The sequence below is a fragment of the Monodelphis domestica genome, chromosome 2 (assembly GCF_027887165.1).
Source record: "Monodelphis domestica isolate mMonDom1 chromosome 2, mMonDom1.pri, whole genome shotgun sequence".
In the NCBI taxonomy this organism is placed as follows: Eukaryota; Metazoa; Chordata; class Mammalia; order Didelphimorphia; family Didelphidae; genus Monodelphis; species Monodelphis domestica.
This window is the reverse complement of record NC_077228.1, coordinates 32,464,707-32,481,224: the sequence shown is the minus strand read 5'-3', so window position 1 is coordinate 32,481,224 and position 16,518 is coordinate 32,464,707. Positions and strand designations below refer to the sequence as shown.

The following is a 16,518-nucleotide window of genomic DNA, read 5'->3' as shown; positions in this document are numbered from 1 at the left end:
GGGACACCCCTATCCCTTTCACCTCAATGCCCAACCTGTTTGTTCCCAATAAACCCCTTTACTTGAGAGAAGAGTAAAGAATATTTCTCTGAAATCTCATAGTTCCCCAGGGTTACTTAGAAGGTGGCTGGCTAAGACTGGGGGAGGGGAAAGGGAGGCAGAAGGATGTGGGTAGAAACCTGGAGGTGAAGGGAGGAGAAAGGGTAGGAAATACCTTGAACTATTAGCCATCAGTAGTGATCAAGAGGCTACCCCAGAGTAACCCCATTAGCAGCATCTCTATATCTCTCTGAAGAAATACTTCTATCTCCATTACACCTAGGCATTCACAAGTTTCCCCTAACATCTCTCTAGTCTGCCAGAGTATCCATTTACTGCAACCAGAAATAGTTCCACACAGATTATCTTTTTAATACAACAGTTAGGAAGTGTCTGAGGTCAAATTTGAACCCACGACTTCCTGTCTCTGGGCCTGGCTCTCAATCCACTGAGCTACCCAGCTGCCCCTTTTATTCACTCTTTTTTCCCCAATTTCTTTCTTTTTCTTTTTATTCTTTTTCTTTTTTTTATTTGGTCATTTTCAAACATTTTTCGTTGGAAACAAAGATCATTTTCTTTTCCTCCCCCCCCTCCACCACCCCTCCCATAGCCAACACGTGATTCCACTGGGTATCACATGTGTCCTTGATTCGAACCCATTTCCATGTTGTTGGTATTTGCATTAGAGTGTTCATTTAGAGTCTCTCCTCAATCATATCCCCTCAACCCTCATTCACTCTTGATTGGGTTTAAGAGCTCAGGAAGTTGACCTCTACTTAAGGCCTGTGTACCTGGACAGGGAAGGGGCTCAGAGGAGACCTTTGAGTCTGGCTGGGAGCCAGAGAATCCAGGAAGCTAAATAAGCCCAGATTGTAGGGCATCTCTCCACCCCTGAGTGCCAGGCCCAACACTGCCTGCTCACATCCTCTCCCTCTTTGGGAAGCAAGTCAGGGCCAGCCAACTTGGCATTATCTAGTCCTGTCAACTCTACCCAAGCAAGTATCTGCCTTGAACACAGTTGGTCAGACAGTGGGTAGAATTCATGTTAACTCTCAGGGATAGAGGCCTGAATGACAGGGAAGCAGCACAACTTTTCATTCATTTCCCCTTAAAACCAAAAAACAAACCCTTCCCTTCCATCTTAGAATCAATATATGTGTTGGTTTCAGGGCAGAAGAACAGTAAGGACGAGGCAATGGGAGTTAAGTGACTTGCCCAGGGTCACATAGCTAGGAAGTGTCATATGAGGCTAGATTTGAACCCAGGACCTCTTCTCTCTAGGCCTGGTCTTCAATCTGCTAAACCATCCAGCTGCCCCTGAGCACATCTTTTTATATGGTCTGCCTTCCTCTCATATGAACTGAAGTCATAAAAGAGAAAAAGCTAAAGTTTCCCCTCCTCCATCTTTGCTCAGGTCAGGGTTTCCCTTTCCTGAGTAGTCCCTAAGTTTGCCAACCTATCCAGATCCAGTTCAAACTGTGAATGTTGGGGGCACCCAGTCACTCGTTCGTATATTTGAAAAGAGCTCTTAGGCTTTGGGTCAGAAGAACCACCTTCTTACCCAGGATGCAACATTTACAATTCCTTCATTGGTCAAGCCTCAGTTTCTTCATCTATAAAACAGGGGTTGACAGTAATAATGGGCACTATCTGGGGATCTGAAGCCCTGGAGCCACCTGGGTAAGAAACAGCTCCCTGGTGAGAGATGGTGGGTACCAGATGCCACCCTTTTAGGGTGCCTCCCCCTGATATGTACAGAAGCTTCCAGAGGAAGGACATGGCTAGAAAGAGACTGAAGAATCCAGTTTCTGCTCTCTTAAGCCCTGAAGTCAGGCTAGTCGATCAAGTAATTCACCTAAAGCTGAGCTCTTAGCACTTTGTACCCACCAGCCCCTATCACCAACTTGTGTTGGGTTTATCCTTATTTATTACACAGCTGATACTAGAATCAGCACCCAGAGGGCAAAGATCAAGTCTTATTTGGGCACTAATTCCTAGAGTGAACTTGGGAGTTAGTCCCTTCCCCTCCATTTGCCTCCGTTGGCCTATCTGTAGCCTGAGAAGTCAGAATCAGATGAGCTCTGAGATCCCTCCTAAAAATCTTGTGATTTTCTAAGTTCAGTGTAGGTTCAGGCCTTGGGGGGTGGGAGGGAGGGCAGGTATTTAAAGTCCAGTACTTGGCCTGTCTCCCTCTCCCAGGCCAACCTGGGAGTGAGGATCTGAGGGGGGGGGGGGGGGGGGGGAGAGACAGACAGACAGACAGAGAGAGAGAAGAAAGGAGGAAGGGAGGGAGGGAGGGAGGGAGAGAGAGAGAGAGAGAGAGAGAGAGAGAGAGAGAGAGAGAGAGAGAGAGAGAGAGAGAGAGATAGGAGTGGGAGAGTGAGAGAAAGAGAGAGAGGGAGAGAGAGAGATGAGCAGTTAGAAATCCCCTCAGATGGATGCTCTTCCAGTGGGAAATAGTTGAACAAGTTTTGGTGTATGTTGGTGATGGAATACTATTGTGCTCAAAGAAATAATGAATTGATGCAGAGTGAAAGGAGCAGAACCAGGAGAGCATTGTATACAGAGACTGATACACTGTGGTACAATTGAATGTAATGGGCTTCTCTACTAGCAACAATGCTGTGATCCAGGACAATTCTGAGGGTCTTATGAGAAAGATGCTCTCCACATCCAGAGGAAGAACTGTGGGAGTGGAAACACAGAAAGAAAACAACTTCTTGATCACATGGGTTGATGGGGCTGACTGGGAAAGTAGACTCTAAAAGATCACTCTAGTGCAAATATTAATGATATAGAAATAGGTCTCGATCAATGTCACATGTAAAACCCAGTGGAATTGCGTGTTGGCTGTGGGAGGGGAGTGCGAGGAGGGGAGGTAAAGAACATAAATCATGGAACCGTGGAAAAATATTCTTAATTAATTAAACTTAAAAAAAAAAAGAAATCCCCTCAGATATTTCTCTGTCCTTTCCCTGCTCCCTCCCCAAAAGAAAGGGGAATGAAAGGAGGGGGAGTGAAGAAGGAAGTCAGGTAAGAAAAATCACCAATGATCTAGGAATCGCTGAGTCAGAGCAATCTGACTGATCCTCCTCCTCCTCCTGCCCATCCTTCCTTTCCCCTCCCCTATTGCCTTTTCCCTTTTCTCATGCCCTTCTTTCCCTCTCTTTCCTCTCCTTTTTTGAACCCCTCCTTTTCTTCCCCCCATACCCTCTTTTCTCTACCCCTCCTATACTTCTTTCCCCACTGCTTAGGGGGAAGAACAGAGGGTGCCTTTCCCCTGGTCCCTCCACCCAGGGATGTAGTACCTCTGCCTTCCCCCCTCCCCTTGGGAATAGCTCCCAGCCCAGAAGGTGAGGCCAGGCTGTCCTGGGGTGCCTGTTTCTTTCCCTTGCTCTAACTCATCATTTTTTTTTAAACCCTCACCCTCTGTCTTGGAGTCAATACTGTGTATTGGCTTCAAGGCAGAAGAGTGGTAAGGGCTAGGCAATGGGGGTCAGGTGACTTGCCCAGGGTCACACAACTGGGAAGTGTCTGAGGCCAGATTTGAACCTAGGACCTCCTGTCTCTAGGCCTAGCTCTCAATCCACTGAGCTACCCAGCCGCCCCCTCTAACTCATCATTTTACCAAAGGGAAGGAAGGCTGAACTACCTGAGAGTGAACTGAGTCAAGAAGTCCTAGGTTCAAATCCAGTCTCAAACACTAGCTGTGTGAACTTGGACAAGCCCTTAAACTTCTGTCTGCCTCAGTTTCCTCCAGTGTAAAAATGGGGATAATGAGCATTTACCTCTCAGGGTATTATTGTGAGGATTATATACGGTCATAATTATAAATAACTTAGCACAGTGCCTGGCCCATAGTAGAGATATATGCTTGCTCCTTTGCTTGGAACATTGTAGAGATAAATGCTTATTCTCTTCCTTTTGATGGGTAGCAAGATGGCACAGAAGATAGTATGCTGGACCTGGAGTGAGAAGACCTGAGTTCAAATCCAGCTCACTTTTGTAGTAGCTGTGTGACCCTGGGCAAGTCACTTAACTCTGTTTGCCTCAATTTCCTCATCTATAAAATGAACTGGAAAAGGAAATGACAAACTAACTCAAGTATTTTTGCCAAGAAAACCCCAAATGGGGTCACAAAGGGTCAAATACAACTGAATAACAAAATCCCTTTCCTTTCAGAGCATCCCATGGATATCTGTCTCTATGCAGTGGCCTTGATCTTCCTTTATAGTCTTATTCCCTGTTGAACCTTGCATGAGTCTCTTCCCTTTTTGGGCCTCAGTTTCCCCATTTCCCAAATTTCTTTACAGCATTAGAGCCTGTTCTTCCAGATATGTCTTATAACAGTAGACCTGCAGATGGTCAGCCCTATTAGATGTTTGCTCAATGAATTCAGTTTAATATTTAGGCCACCCTGGAGGGAGGGTCTTTGGTCATTGAATGAGAGCTCCCCTATCATCCTGCCTTTGCCCAGTGGCACACCCAGTTCCCTGGCTCTGGGGTTGAGTTTGAAGCATTGAATGGCCAGGCATGGCTAAGGTCTTCCTTAGACACAGGATTCTACAATGGAGGCCAGTATGTAGGCCCCCTTCCAGGACTCATCCACCTTCTAGTTAAAAAGGCCTCCCCCCGCCTCTGAAATCTCAATCCTTCTCTTTCCTGGTGGGGAGAGAGGAAGGCTGGTCACTACCAGTAATCAGTTGGCGGCTCGAATTCCAAAGGAAATCTTTGGCTCCAAATTCAGGTTTCTTCCCATTATACCCCAGTCACCTCCCTGGGTCTTGAGCTACTTCTGTCTGTTCCCTTCCCCAGACATGAGAGATGTTGCTTGGATAGGCCAGGGTTAGTGCTGGAGGCTAACTCAGGGCTCGCTTCTTCATCAGACATTCTACCAAACATCAGTTTTGCCTCTTTCACGTGGCCTGAGATGGCCTACAGAATCTCTTGCTGTTGACTCCAGGCTTTCCCAGCTTCCTTGGGTCACCTCTGGGCAGGCCCAGATTGGACTTTGAAGTTCACATGAGACAATGTGCAGCTGGGCATAAAAAATGAAAAGCTTGCGAACTAGCAAGGGCGCCACTCCTTGCTCCTCCTTGGAGTAGGTCTGACCTCTGCTGCAGGTGGAGAGCCCAGCGCTGGAGGTGAAGGCCTGGACACAGCAGGAACCTATCTGAAGCTTGGTTTCTGGTAAGTGACAGGGGATTGGGAAGTAGAGAAGGGGGGCAGGGGTAACCAGGGCCAGTAGGCCCCCAGATTGTCCTGGGTGCTCTGGAGCTCTCAGGTCCTGGACTAACAAAAGCCTGAAAGGAAGAAAGATCATTCTGAGATAGACTGGGCAGAGGGGGCTTCAGAGAACTCATCCCTGCACCTTCCTGCACCCAGTCTCCTAGGAGTGTGGGGATCACAAAGGTCTCTGAACACTAGGCACCCGCTCTCTCAGACACTCATCTGTATCAGAGTAGAAGGGCTAGAAAGGGCCCCATCCACTGATTTCCTGGAAGGGACTTGTGAAAGTCTGAAGGGATTAATTGTCTTTTACTTGGAAATTATCCTATTGTTTGCTTACTTGACATTATCTCCCTGTGTAAACTGTGACATTCCTAGGAACAGCCTCCCCTTTTTTTGTTTTGTTTTGTTTGATCCTTGAACCTGGTGAGGCCTGATCATGAATGAATGCATGTACCAAGAAGGAAGAGAAGGAGGGAGGGAGGAAGGAATGGAAAGAAGGAAGGAAGGAAGGAAGGAAGGAAGGAAGGAAGGAAGGAAGGAAGGAAGGAAGGAAGGAAGGAAGGAAGGAAGGAAGGAAGGAAGGAAGGAAGGAAGGAAGGAAGGAAGGAAGGAATGGAGGAAGGAATGGAGGAAGGAAGGAAGGAAGGAAGGAAGGAAGGAAGGAAGGAAAAGAAGGAGAGGAGGGGAGAGAGGGAGGGAGGAAGGAGGAAAAGGAAGGAGGAAAAGGAAGGAGGAGAGGGAGGAAGGAAAGAAGGAAGATGTTATTAAGCATTTACTGTGTCAGGCACCCTGCTAAGTGCTGTAGAGATAAACACAAGGAAAAGGAAACGTAAGCCCTGCTCTCAAAAGAGCCCCCAATTCTAATAGGGGAAGATGTTCCAGATTTCTTTTGAAGGCATCAGATGGAAAGGGTATTCTCAGAGATTTTATGGAATAAGGATTTATTCTTGTGGAATAAAGACTTGTGGAGTCTTTTTGTGAAATAGAGATCAAGATTTAGAAAGTAAGAGCAAGTTGTGGGGGGGGGGGGGGGGCAGGTAGGTAGCACAGTGGATAAAGAGTCAGACCTGGAGGAGACAAGAGGTCCTGGGTTCAAATATGACCTCAGATACTTCCTAGTTGTGTGACCTTGAGCAAGTCACTTAACCCTAATTACCTAGCCCTTACTTTAGAAGTCTTAGAATTGCTATAGATTCTAAGACAGAAGGTAAGGTGTTTTTTTTTTTTTAAGTGCGTCTTATAGTCAAATTGCCCCTTCTGGTAATGCTGAATTAATACTTGCTTCTTGACTGTGTAACTTTGTTCCAGAACCTTCTGGGTTCTAAGGCCACAGTTTTCCCAGCAAAATGAGGAGGATTAGTTAGCTTTTAGGTGTTCCTTAGCTGACAGCATGTGGTCCTTTAAGTTTAATAAAGCCTTTTGCAAACATTACAAACATTATATTTAAATCATTAGATTTTTTTACGATTATCCTTTGAAGTCAGGTCAGGAGGGCATCATAGTAAACCTTTGCTGGGCCATGCATGGTCTTTGGACAGTCTGGTGAAGTCTGACCCCTTCCATAAATAGCTTTGCGGCTTACATTCATCATGGCACCCAGGCAGTTACTGAAAATCCTGAAAATCAAGATGTAATTGTTCTTTCCAGCCAACTTCCCAGACCCTTTAGGGGACCCTGCACCCTAGGTTCTAGGTAGAGCCTGAGAGATGAGCAAACTGAGGGTCTGGCATGTGACGGTCACACAAGGCAGCTGTCTGCAATGGGCTTAAAACGTTAGTTTTCTGGAACCAAAGGTCAACCTACTCTTGGGAGAGGGGCTCAAAGGGTGGGCAGGGGTCTCAAGAACAGGACCCCAGGACTTTCTGCTTTCAGAAAACGTGGGTGAGCCTCTGCTGCCAAGGCTCCAGGGCCCAGGCAACAGACCTGGGTCAAGGGTGCCTCAGGATGTAAGGGAAAAAGGTCATGGGGAGACAGAAGACAGAGGCAGGCTGAGACAGTCAGAGGGAGGGAAGAAAGCAGCCACGTTGCTGTGATAAGCGTGTCTCCGCTCTCCGGGAGCGCGGCCCGGGCTCACTGTCAATTTCTGGGTGCATGTTGGGGAAGCTCCTCCTCCCGCAGCCGGGCGGGCGCAGAGCTAGAGAGAGGGGGAGAGGGCGACCGAGAGGGAGGGAAACGAGGGAGGGTACACGGAGGGGAGGGGCGGTGTTCGACCGAGAAGGAGGGCGCACGGTTGTTGCAGAAGGGTCCACGGTCAAGAGGGTGGGACCACGGGGGCAAGATGGAGGGCTCACGGCCGGGCGGCACCGGCTCACAACCATGGGGTAGGGAACAGGGCTGAAGGGGGAGGGCTTCCGGCTGAGAGGGAGGGCTTCCGGCTGGAGTAGGAGGGCGCAAGGTGGTGAGGGGGTGGGGCACGGTCAGAGTGGGAGGGCGCACGGTCCAAGTGCGGGGCTCCGGGCCGAGGGGGAGGGCGCTCGGAAGCGAGGCTGAGATTCGGGAAGCCGCCCCACTAAGCTCACGCGCTCGCAGTCTCCCCCGGACCTCCGCCCCGACATCTTTCTTCCTGAGGAGCCCGTAGTATTAGCGGGACAGGGTAAGGATCTCGAGATCTCCCTCCCCCATCTGTATCTATATGTTAGGGGAGTGCCCATCCCTGCTCCCCTTTGCCCCCACGCTCTGAATGTGAGCCCCTTCCCTCCTCCCTGTGCAGCTTAGCCTTCTCTCTCGGCGCCGGGATGGCAGCTCCTGCCTTTGCCCGGGGGGACGATTTTGAGGGCGTGCTCGAGGCTTGTTGGGGTTGGGTAGGGTCCTACCTATGAACTAGGGATCAGGGATCTCTACCCCCATTTAGTGCCCGCTGAAGCCACTGCTTCTCCCTGCTCTGGTGCCGATATTCTTGGAGATCTTCCCTTTTCTTTCCTAGGCTCACGAGGGGAGTAAGGGCAGAGGACCAAGGAGGCAGTTCCTTTTTTCCTCTTTGAAAAGGGCACAGGTTAAGAAAGCGTTTCTTTTCCCCCAAAAAGCCACTTGGGGCTCTTTCTCACCCAGCCTTTCAGCCTGCTTCCCAGAAGTGCTTTTCTGATTTGCTAGATCCTTCTTGTATGAACCTATCAGCTTTCCTTCTGGGTTCCTCCCCCAACAAGTTTCCTTCATCCTCCAGGCACTGACTAAATCCCCATTCTCTGGGGAAACTGAGGCACTGGGAGGAGGGGAGCTCTCCATCAGGCCTTGACACCTCCCACTATAACCTCTTATTTCTCTTTCCTACTCCTCCTTATCTGGACTGGCTTCAGGGTCCAAAACCAGAATAATCTCAGCCTTGGGGGAGCTTACATTTTTTTGGGAGAGATGGGCTGTGTAGATATGAACCCCAGAAGATAACATTAGCACCTAAGGGGATCAGGACCAGGCTTCCTGGAGTAGGTGAGATAGGATCTGAGCCTTGGAAGAGGCCAAGGGGAGGAGAGAATGCATGCAGGGCAGGGGGATGGGAAGATGAATAGCTAGTCAACCTATTTGGTTATAATGGATATTTTATATATATATATATGTATATATATATAGCATATTATACAGTAAGCCTGGAAGGGAGGTCTGGGGTTATATTGTGAAGCCCTCTAAAGTCCCAGGCTGCAGGGACTACATCCTGTCCTAGAGGCCACAGGAGAGTAACATGGTGAGATCCCTGAGATTATTTTGGCAGTGGCAGTGGTAGGGAGAGGGGAGGAATACCACTTTAAAAAAAAACCCCAAAACTCTTACCTTCTGTCTTAGAATCAATACTATGTATTGGTTCCAAGGCAGAAGAGCAGTAACAGGTAGGCAATGGGGGTTGAGTGACTTGCCCAGGGTCACATAGCTAGGAAGTGTCCGAGGTCTGATTTGAACCCAGGATCTTTAGTCTCTAGGGCTGACTCAATCTACTGAGACACTCAGCTGCCCCCAGAATATCACTCTTTGAGGAGGAACCTTTGGTTAGAGAGCTGAGCACAGGGAAAGAGGAAAATGGAAATGACATCTTGGAGAAGTCTGTCTTCCTCCTGCTTGAATTCTAGGCCAACTCCTCTTTGGGAATTTCCAAGCTGGGGCTATCTTTGCCCCTTCATTGTATTCTGCTCTAAGCCCCTGGTGGGTAAAAGGGAGAAGTTTCTTGGGTGGCTGTGGCCTCCCTGTTGGCAGCAGCTCCTGGTGCCTTCTTTCTGGCTATAATTCCAGAAGTCTTCTTGGGGCAATTGAAAACACCAACATACCTGTAGGATCCTTGTGTTATCTCCTGCCCTGCTCTGACCAGGTGTCTCCCAGACCTGGCTATTGAATGGGAAAGGGGTGAGTCAGGATGGCAGAGCTAGACTAGGCTTCAAAGGTCCTAGCCAGTCCGAGCCTCCAGTGAGGGGCTCCTCCCATCAGTCCCTGGGAGCCCTCATTGTTAAGGAGGCCAGGTGTCCTGACCAGCCCGAATCAGCCAGAGGCCACACCTAGAGACTATGGCACAGCTAGGCCTAGATCCCACCCCTGGGTCCCTGGATTTCTGGCCTCCCTCTTCCTTCACTTCCTGCCATGTCCTGTTCAGATTTCTGGTTGAAAGTCTCTTTGCTAAGGACTTACCAGGAGGGATGGAGGAAGTGGGACAAAGTCCTTACTTGCCCCCTGGGGACTTCTGTTGTCGCCTGGGAAACAAGTTGTAACCTGTGTCACATTCACCTTATAGGAGTTGGGGGCAGCTGGGTGGCACAGTGAACCCTAAAGGAGAAGTCACTGATGATGAAGGTAGAGGGAGGACTTGGAAGTGGCAGAGAAGAAGAAGGAGTATTCCAACTCCCCTGCCTTAACCAGTGCGCCAAGGGGCGTGAGTGAAAAACTCAGTCAAAGGAAAAAGGGTGGCCTTGGAGGCTGCGACTTCAGGAGGGAGCCAAGTCTCAGGAATGACTAGAAGATGGAAGGAAGGAATGGGGAGCAGCGAGGTGGCTCAGTGGATGGAGGGCCAGGCTTGGAGAGAGGCAGACCTGGGTTCAAATATGACCTCTAATACGTCCTAGTTGTGTGACTCTGGTCACTTAACCCCCTTTGCCTAGCCCTAACACTTCTTAGAATCGATACTCAGTATTAATTCTAAGAAGGTAAGTGTTATTTTATATTTATGTATAGAATAAATAATAAACGTATTATAATAAAATGATAATATATACAAGAGTTAGGAGCAGGGGATGCCCTTGCTCATTTCATTTTATCTTAGCTACCAGGACCAAGGATGTTGCATGTGTACCCACGCTGGCAGCTCTGGGCCCAGCCATCACCCATCCTCAATTCAGAGGCGGTCTGGCCTCTCTGATTCAACAGACAAGAGTGAGGGAGTTTAACAAGGGTTAGATCTCTGTTGACTTCTTCCATTTCTTCCTACCTTGGACCGCCCATGCTAACTCCTGGAGGATTTGAGATTGAAGAGTTAGAGGGCTAAGCTATAGGTGCTATGTGCTCTGGTGGGGAGGGGAGGGTTCCTCCTGGCCAGCTTGGGTCCTTCCTTAGGCTTGTCCCCTTCTTGGGGCTTGTCCCCCTCATTTTGACTCTGTAGCTTCCTACCTATGTGACAGTGGGTTGCAGTAAAATGAAATGTAACCTCTCAGGGATTGCCCATCTCTCAATCTAGGACCCTCTTTTCATTGTGGGGCCAGGGGCTCCCAAGGCCACCAGGGGAAGCCACCAACAATTGGGACAAAATATGGTCTTGATTCCCCTTGGCTTCTCAGATAAGGAGGGTCTGGATCACTCTGTCACCTTATTCCTTTGGAATTTTCCCCCCATCGTCCTTCCTTATCCTGTCTTCTTTACTGTGTGTCTTTTCTGACAATTTTTATGATACTCTGAATCTCTACCCTCTAACTCAACTATTTAAAAATCTAAAATTTCATGAAAGAAGAAGGGAAAAAAAGGTGGAGATGGCATGTACAGTAGATTGCCAACTCTTGTTGTTGAGTTTATTTTAAAAATGAATGTTTTCCTCCTAGCTGTGTGACCCTGGGCAAGTCACCCAACCCTGTTTGCTTAGCCCTTGATTTTCTGTCTTTTTTTAAACCTTTACTTTCTGTCTTAGTAGCAGTCCTAAGACAGAAGAGCTGCAAGGGTTAAGCAGTTGAGGTTAAGTGACTTGCCCAGGGTCACGCAGCTAGAAAGTATCAGAGGTCTGATTTGAACCCAGGACCTCCCAGCCTGGTGCTCTATCTACTGCTGCTCCTTTAACTATCTATCTTAGAGTTGTTACTAAGACAGAAAGTAAGGATTAAAAAAACCAAATGTGATGTCCCCTTAGACAAGATGGATAGGTCTTGGTGCTAATTTCTGGGTTCCTCCTGAATGTTGTCTCTGGTTTTACCAAGGTTCTGTGGCTGCCTTTGCTGGATTTGTGCACATAGAGCGGTCATTGGGGTGCATAGTTCTTGGGGTTTCGCTCTCTTCTCCCTGCAGTGCTTCTCTGAATCTCCCCGATTCCCTCGGTGTGCTTTGTGAGTGGTGCATCATGGCACATTCCATCCCTTCCCCATCTGCGGGACATGGGCCAGCACTGTTGGGAATGTCTGAGTGAAGCTCTCTCCTTCTTGGGTTGCAGGTAACAATGGTGGGATTCTGTGTCCTCCACACTGGACAGAAGATGCCTCTTCTGGGGCTCGGTACCTGGAAGAGTGAGCCTGGGCAGGTGAGTCTGGGTGCCGAGAGGCCTGTGTTTGGGGGAGAGAGGGCAGCCCCCCGAAGGAGAGGAGGCCTTGGCCCTTGCCTTCATGAGGACCGTAGTCTTTGCAGAGAAGAACAACCCACAGGAAACAGCAAACAGTACCAGGCAGCTGCCAACAAGCCCCTAAACCCTGTTCAGAAGGGGAGTCCCAGGAGTCTGAGTCTTTTGGTGGCCAGTGAGTGGTCCAAAGGCTTGCAAACCCTTTGCCGTTCCCAACGGTCCTTTGAGATGGAAGCATGGAGATCATCCCCCTTCCACAGAAGAGGAAACAGGCTCAGAGAGATTGACTGATGGGATCTTAGCCTTGGGAAGGGCTGGAGCTGGGTCATGAGCCCAGGGCTCTGGGGTCTCAGGCCAGGGACTGCCTGTCTGCCCAGAAGCACAGGGACCTTGGCAGGAATAGAAGAGGCGCCCCTGGTGTCCTAGGCTGCCCCTCTGCTCCCCAGGGGGGAGGAGGAGGCAGCTTCCCCGAGACCCCAGGGCCCTGCTGGTGACCAGACCAGGGCTGAGGTGGATGCGTGCCAGACATGCCTAGGCCCTGTGAAGGATCCCTTTCCCTCCACCCCCCGCAGCCGGCTTACTGGGGCCTGAGCCCCCAGGTGCCCAACCAGTTCTGTAATCCTCCAGAAGGGATGGGGGAGGGAGGAGGCAGGAAGTGGATGCCTGTTCTGTGCGGACTTTGGGGGTGGGGGGAGCTGCCCAGCAGCCTTTCTTGCCCTCCCCATAGAGCTCACCTTTCTCTTTCCAGCTTAGAACATTCCAATGGGGGCGTGTGTACATGATTGTTTGGAACTTGTTGCTCCTTCTGCTTCTCTTCTTTCCCCTTCTTAGAGGGAACCTGTCCGCTCAGGTTTCCTCTGGGGCTCCTTTGTGGGCGCCTCTACCTGAGCCTCAGTTTGCTCATCTGGAAATGAGAATGGGGATGTTAGACTCCCCCACAGACTCAGTGAGCTGCTCAGGCAGTGGAAATTGTTCTTTTTAACATTTTTCTGTATTTGTTTTTCTTTATTAATTTTTTCATATTAATAACAAGTTTTCATGTTTTCCAAAGTTATATGATCCTTATTGTCTCCCTGCCTTCTTCCCTCCCCCCTCCTCAAGCTGCAAGCAATTCAATCTGGGTCATACCTGTATTATCATGCAAAACCCATTTAATGGAAATTGTTCTGATGGCTTCCTTGCCCACTTCTCACAAAGGAAGGTCCCCATCCCCAGTGTGCCCCTAGATTGCAGAAAAGGAGGCCTGGCACCCGGGAAACAGATGGGGAGTGGGAGAGGCAGCTGCCACTGGAAGGGGTCAGGGAAGAGGGCTGAAGCTGGACCACCAGGGGAGAGGCAGCCCGACTCATTGGGCTGAATGGCAGCTTCTTGTCCCTTCTCTGCTGGGCTTCCTTCCTCCTCCGTATAACGGCGATTTGTGCTCCCCATCCCACATTCACCTCCCTCACTGCTTGAGATCGTGTCTGTGAAGGGCTCTGCCAACTAGGAAGAGCCACAGACACGCAGTTATTGGCATAACATAGGAGGGCCCGAGGGACAGAGACAGAAGCGAACAGCCGCTGAGGGGAGCCCCGTATGGCTGTCAGGTGTTGGCTAAAGGCTCCTGGGGACCCCTGCCTATGCCCAGGCTCTGCAGCTGGTCCGAGGTCCATCAGTGCCTTCAGGGGTGCGAGTGGAGAGCAAGAGGCTGCCTCTACCTTCATCCTCCTGGTTCTGGCCTTCCTCCGTGAGAAGTGGGCTGGGGAGCCATGGGAATAATTTCTATTGTCCGAGAAGCTCGCTGAGAATGTGGGCGTCTAGCATCCCCATCCCTGTTTCCAGATGAGCAAACTGAGGCTCAGGGAGACATCCTCTCTGGGGGAAACCTGAGCAGACAGGCTGTCCCTAAGCAGAGTCCCTGCTCCCACCCATCACTATTCCCAGGCCCATTCTTTCTTTTTTAAACCCTCACCTTCCACCTTAGAGTGAGTACTGTGTACTGGATCGGTGAGGGCTAGGCAATGAGGGTCAAGTGACTCACCCAAGGTCACAGAGCGGGGAAGTGTCTGAGGTCAGATTTGAACCCAGGACCTCCTGACTCTAGGCCTGACCCAGTTCCCTTCTGGCACTCTCCCTGGCAGGTAAAAGCAGCTATCAAGCACGCCCTGACCGTTGGCTACCGCCACATCGACTGTGCCGCCATCTATGGAAATGAGGTGGAGATTGGCGAGGCCTTGAAAGAGAATGTTGGGCCAGGCAAGGTAAAGGTGGGCCGGCGGGGGGTGCTGGGGGTCGCCACCCCATAAGCCAGGCCCCCACCCAGCAGGTCCTCTCCCTCCCCCACAGGCCGTTTCGCGGGATGAAGTGTTCGTGACGTCCAAGTTGTGGAACACCAAGCACCGGCCTGAGGACGTGGAGCCGGCCCTCAGGAAGACCCTGGCCGACCTCCAGCTCCAGTATCTGGACCTCTACCTGATGCACTGGCCCTACGGTTTTGAGTGAGCGAGGAAGCAGCGCGGGGCTGTGAGCTAGGGCCCACAGGGCCAGGAGTGTCTTGGGGGTGCCTCGGGGGATGGGCAGGTTGGGCTGCAGAAGGTGGTCCTCGGGTCCCCTCCATGGCAGGGGGGAGGCAGGAGGGACCAGGGAGAGCCTGGGACATGGGGCTGTCGCTCCCACAGGCAGGGGGACAACCCCTTCCCCAAGAACGAGGACGGCACCATACGCTACGACAGCGTCCACTACAGGGACACCTGGAAGGCCATGGAGGCCCTGGTGTCCAAGGGGCTGGTGCGGGCCATAGGGCTGTCCAACTTCAACAGCCTCCAGATCAACGACATTATCAGCATCGCCACAGTGCGGCCTGCCGTGCTCCAGGTGAGTTGGGGCTGCTGTGGGGGGGGGGGGCGCCGGGAGGGTCGGGGTGCCACGTGACGGGCACGGGGGCTGAGCGGCCCTGCCTTCTCTGAACAAGGTGGAGTGCCACCCTTACCTGGCCCAGAATGAGCTCATCGCCCACTGCCGGGAGCGGGGGCTGGAGGTGACAGCCTACAGCCCACTGGGCTCCTCGGACCGAGCCTGGCGAGACCCGGCCGAGCCCGTCCTGCTGGAGGACCCCATTGTCCTTGAACTGGCCAAGAAGCACGGGAAGTCCCCGGCTCAGATTCTGCTCAGGTAAGTGGGGGGAGGGGGGCAGGGCTGAGCACCCCAATGTGGAGGATAGGAGCGGGGTGAAGGGGCCTGGCCTGACGCTCAAGGCCTCCCACCTTCCTACTGCCCCGTCCTTCCTGGGTGTCATGATGCAGCCTGTCCTTCGAGGCTCTGCCTTTACCCAGGTGCCCTGAGCCTGTGGCATTTCCCAGGCTGTGCTGGCCTGACTGGGTGACTTTGGATAGTTCATTTCTGCTCACCCCCATGCCTATCCCTACTGCTCTTCTGCTTTAGTCACATAGTGTTGCTTTCTAAGACAGAAGGTAAAGTTTTAAAAATTTGGCTAGAGGGAAAAAAAGAGAAATGAGAGCTTTGGGGTATCTGTCAAATGAAGGGATAAATTCTTCCTGTTCTAAATCCTGCAATTCTCTGAATCAAGACCCTCTAACTATGGTTGCTAACCCACGCTGCTTTGGGAGCTCCAGCTGGCACCTGGGAGCACGAGGAAGGCCCTGCCGGACATGACACGCTCCCTGGTCCCTGTGTCTCTCCCTATAGGTGGCAGGTCCAGCGGAAGGTGATCTGCATCCCCAAGAGCGCCAATCCTTCCCGCATCCTCGAGAATATCCAGGTGAGGAAGAGGCCGTCCACCTGCCCTGTGTAAGGGGAGGGGCAGCTCTGGGGGTTCGAGGTGGGCTCAGGACTCTGGATCTCCCCCTCCCAGGTGTTTGACTTTACCCTGACCCCAGAGGAGATGAAGCAGATGGGGGCACTGAACAAAAATTGGCGCTACATCGTGCCCATGATCACAGTAAGGCTGAATTGTTGGCTTGAGGGCAAGGAGGTGGGCACAGGCAAGGCCAAGGAGCCCCCTGAGATAACCTCCTGCTTTTTCTTTCCAGGTGAATGAGAAACGGGTCCCAAGAGATGCAGGACATCCTCTGTATCCCTTCAACGAACCCTTTTAAGGCCTGGCCTTCTTTGGATTTCGTCCAGCCCAGGCAGGGACCCATATCAATATACACATGGTGGCCTCTCCAACTCTGGCTCCTCTGCCCCTCTTTGTCCTGGTGCCTCCCTGACTACAGTGGTCCTGCGCCAGCTTTCTGTCTCCCTGGGAGGTGACAGCAGAGCCTCCTTGGACCGTTGTTGGAGACCTGGGGGTTGGAGGGGTAGAGCTGGGAGGGACCTGAGTGCTGCTGGGATCCCATTGTACAGATGAGGAAACTCCTCAAGGTTACAAGGCAGGGGCAGAATGGCCGCTGTCCCTTGTGACAGCCTCCCCACCATGCTCCAGCTGGGAGAGAGATGCGGGGAAAGAGAGACTCCCCAGTCCCTTCAGCTGCCTTGCTCAGGGTCACCTGAGAGTGAATCATGGGGGGGTGGGGCAGGATGGG

The 16,518-nt window shown here is 51.2% G+C and overlaps 1 protein-coding gene across 2 annotated transcripts; it reads left to right on the top strand.

The window, feature by feature from the left end:
* The first annotated feature begins 5,095 nt into the window (after window positions 1-5,095).
* On the top strand, window positions 5,096-16,162 carry AKR1A1 (aldo-keto reductase family 1 member A1). 2 transcript variants are annotated; one of them, XM_056815231.1, is made up of 9 exons: window positions 5,096-5,229; window positions 11,873-11,959; window positions 14,116-14,235; window positions 14,321-14,472; window positions 14,653-14,848; window positions 14,946-15,145; window positions 15,680-15,752; window positions 15,846-15,932; window positions 16,024-16,162. In XM_056815231.1, the coding sequence occupies exons 2-9, from the start codon at window positions 11,879-11,881 to the stop codon at window positions 16,087-16,089; spliced, it is 975 nt and encodes a 324-aa protein (XP_056671209.1). In that variant the 5' UTR covers window positions 5,096-5,229; window positions 11,873-11,878; the 3' UTR covers window positions 16,090-16,162. The 2 variants fall into 2 exon arrangements, with proteins under 2 accessions (XP_056671209.1, XP_001375829.2); XM_001375792.5 differs by lacking the exon at window positions 5,096-5,229 and adding an exon at window positions 7,397-7,864.
* Window positions 16,163-16,518: the final 356 nt, after the last annotated feature.

Bases quoted from the DNA above. Each gene is read 5' to 3' on its own strand.
- AKR1A1 (XM_056815231.1), top strand. From the start codon at position 11,879: ATGGTGGGATTCTGTGTCCTCCACACTGGACAGAAGATGCCTCTTCTG. The intron at 14,236-14,320 runs GTAAAGGTGGGC...CCTCCCCCACAG, and splicing joins AGAATGTTGGGCCAGGCAAG to GCCGTTTCGCGGGATGAAGT. The intron at 14,473-14,652 runs GTGAGCGAGGAA...TCGCTCCCACAG, and splicing joins CACTGGCCCTACGGTTTTGA to GCAGGGGGACAACCCCTTCC.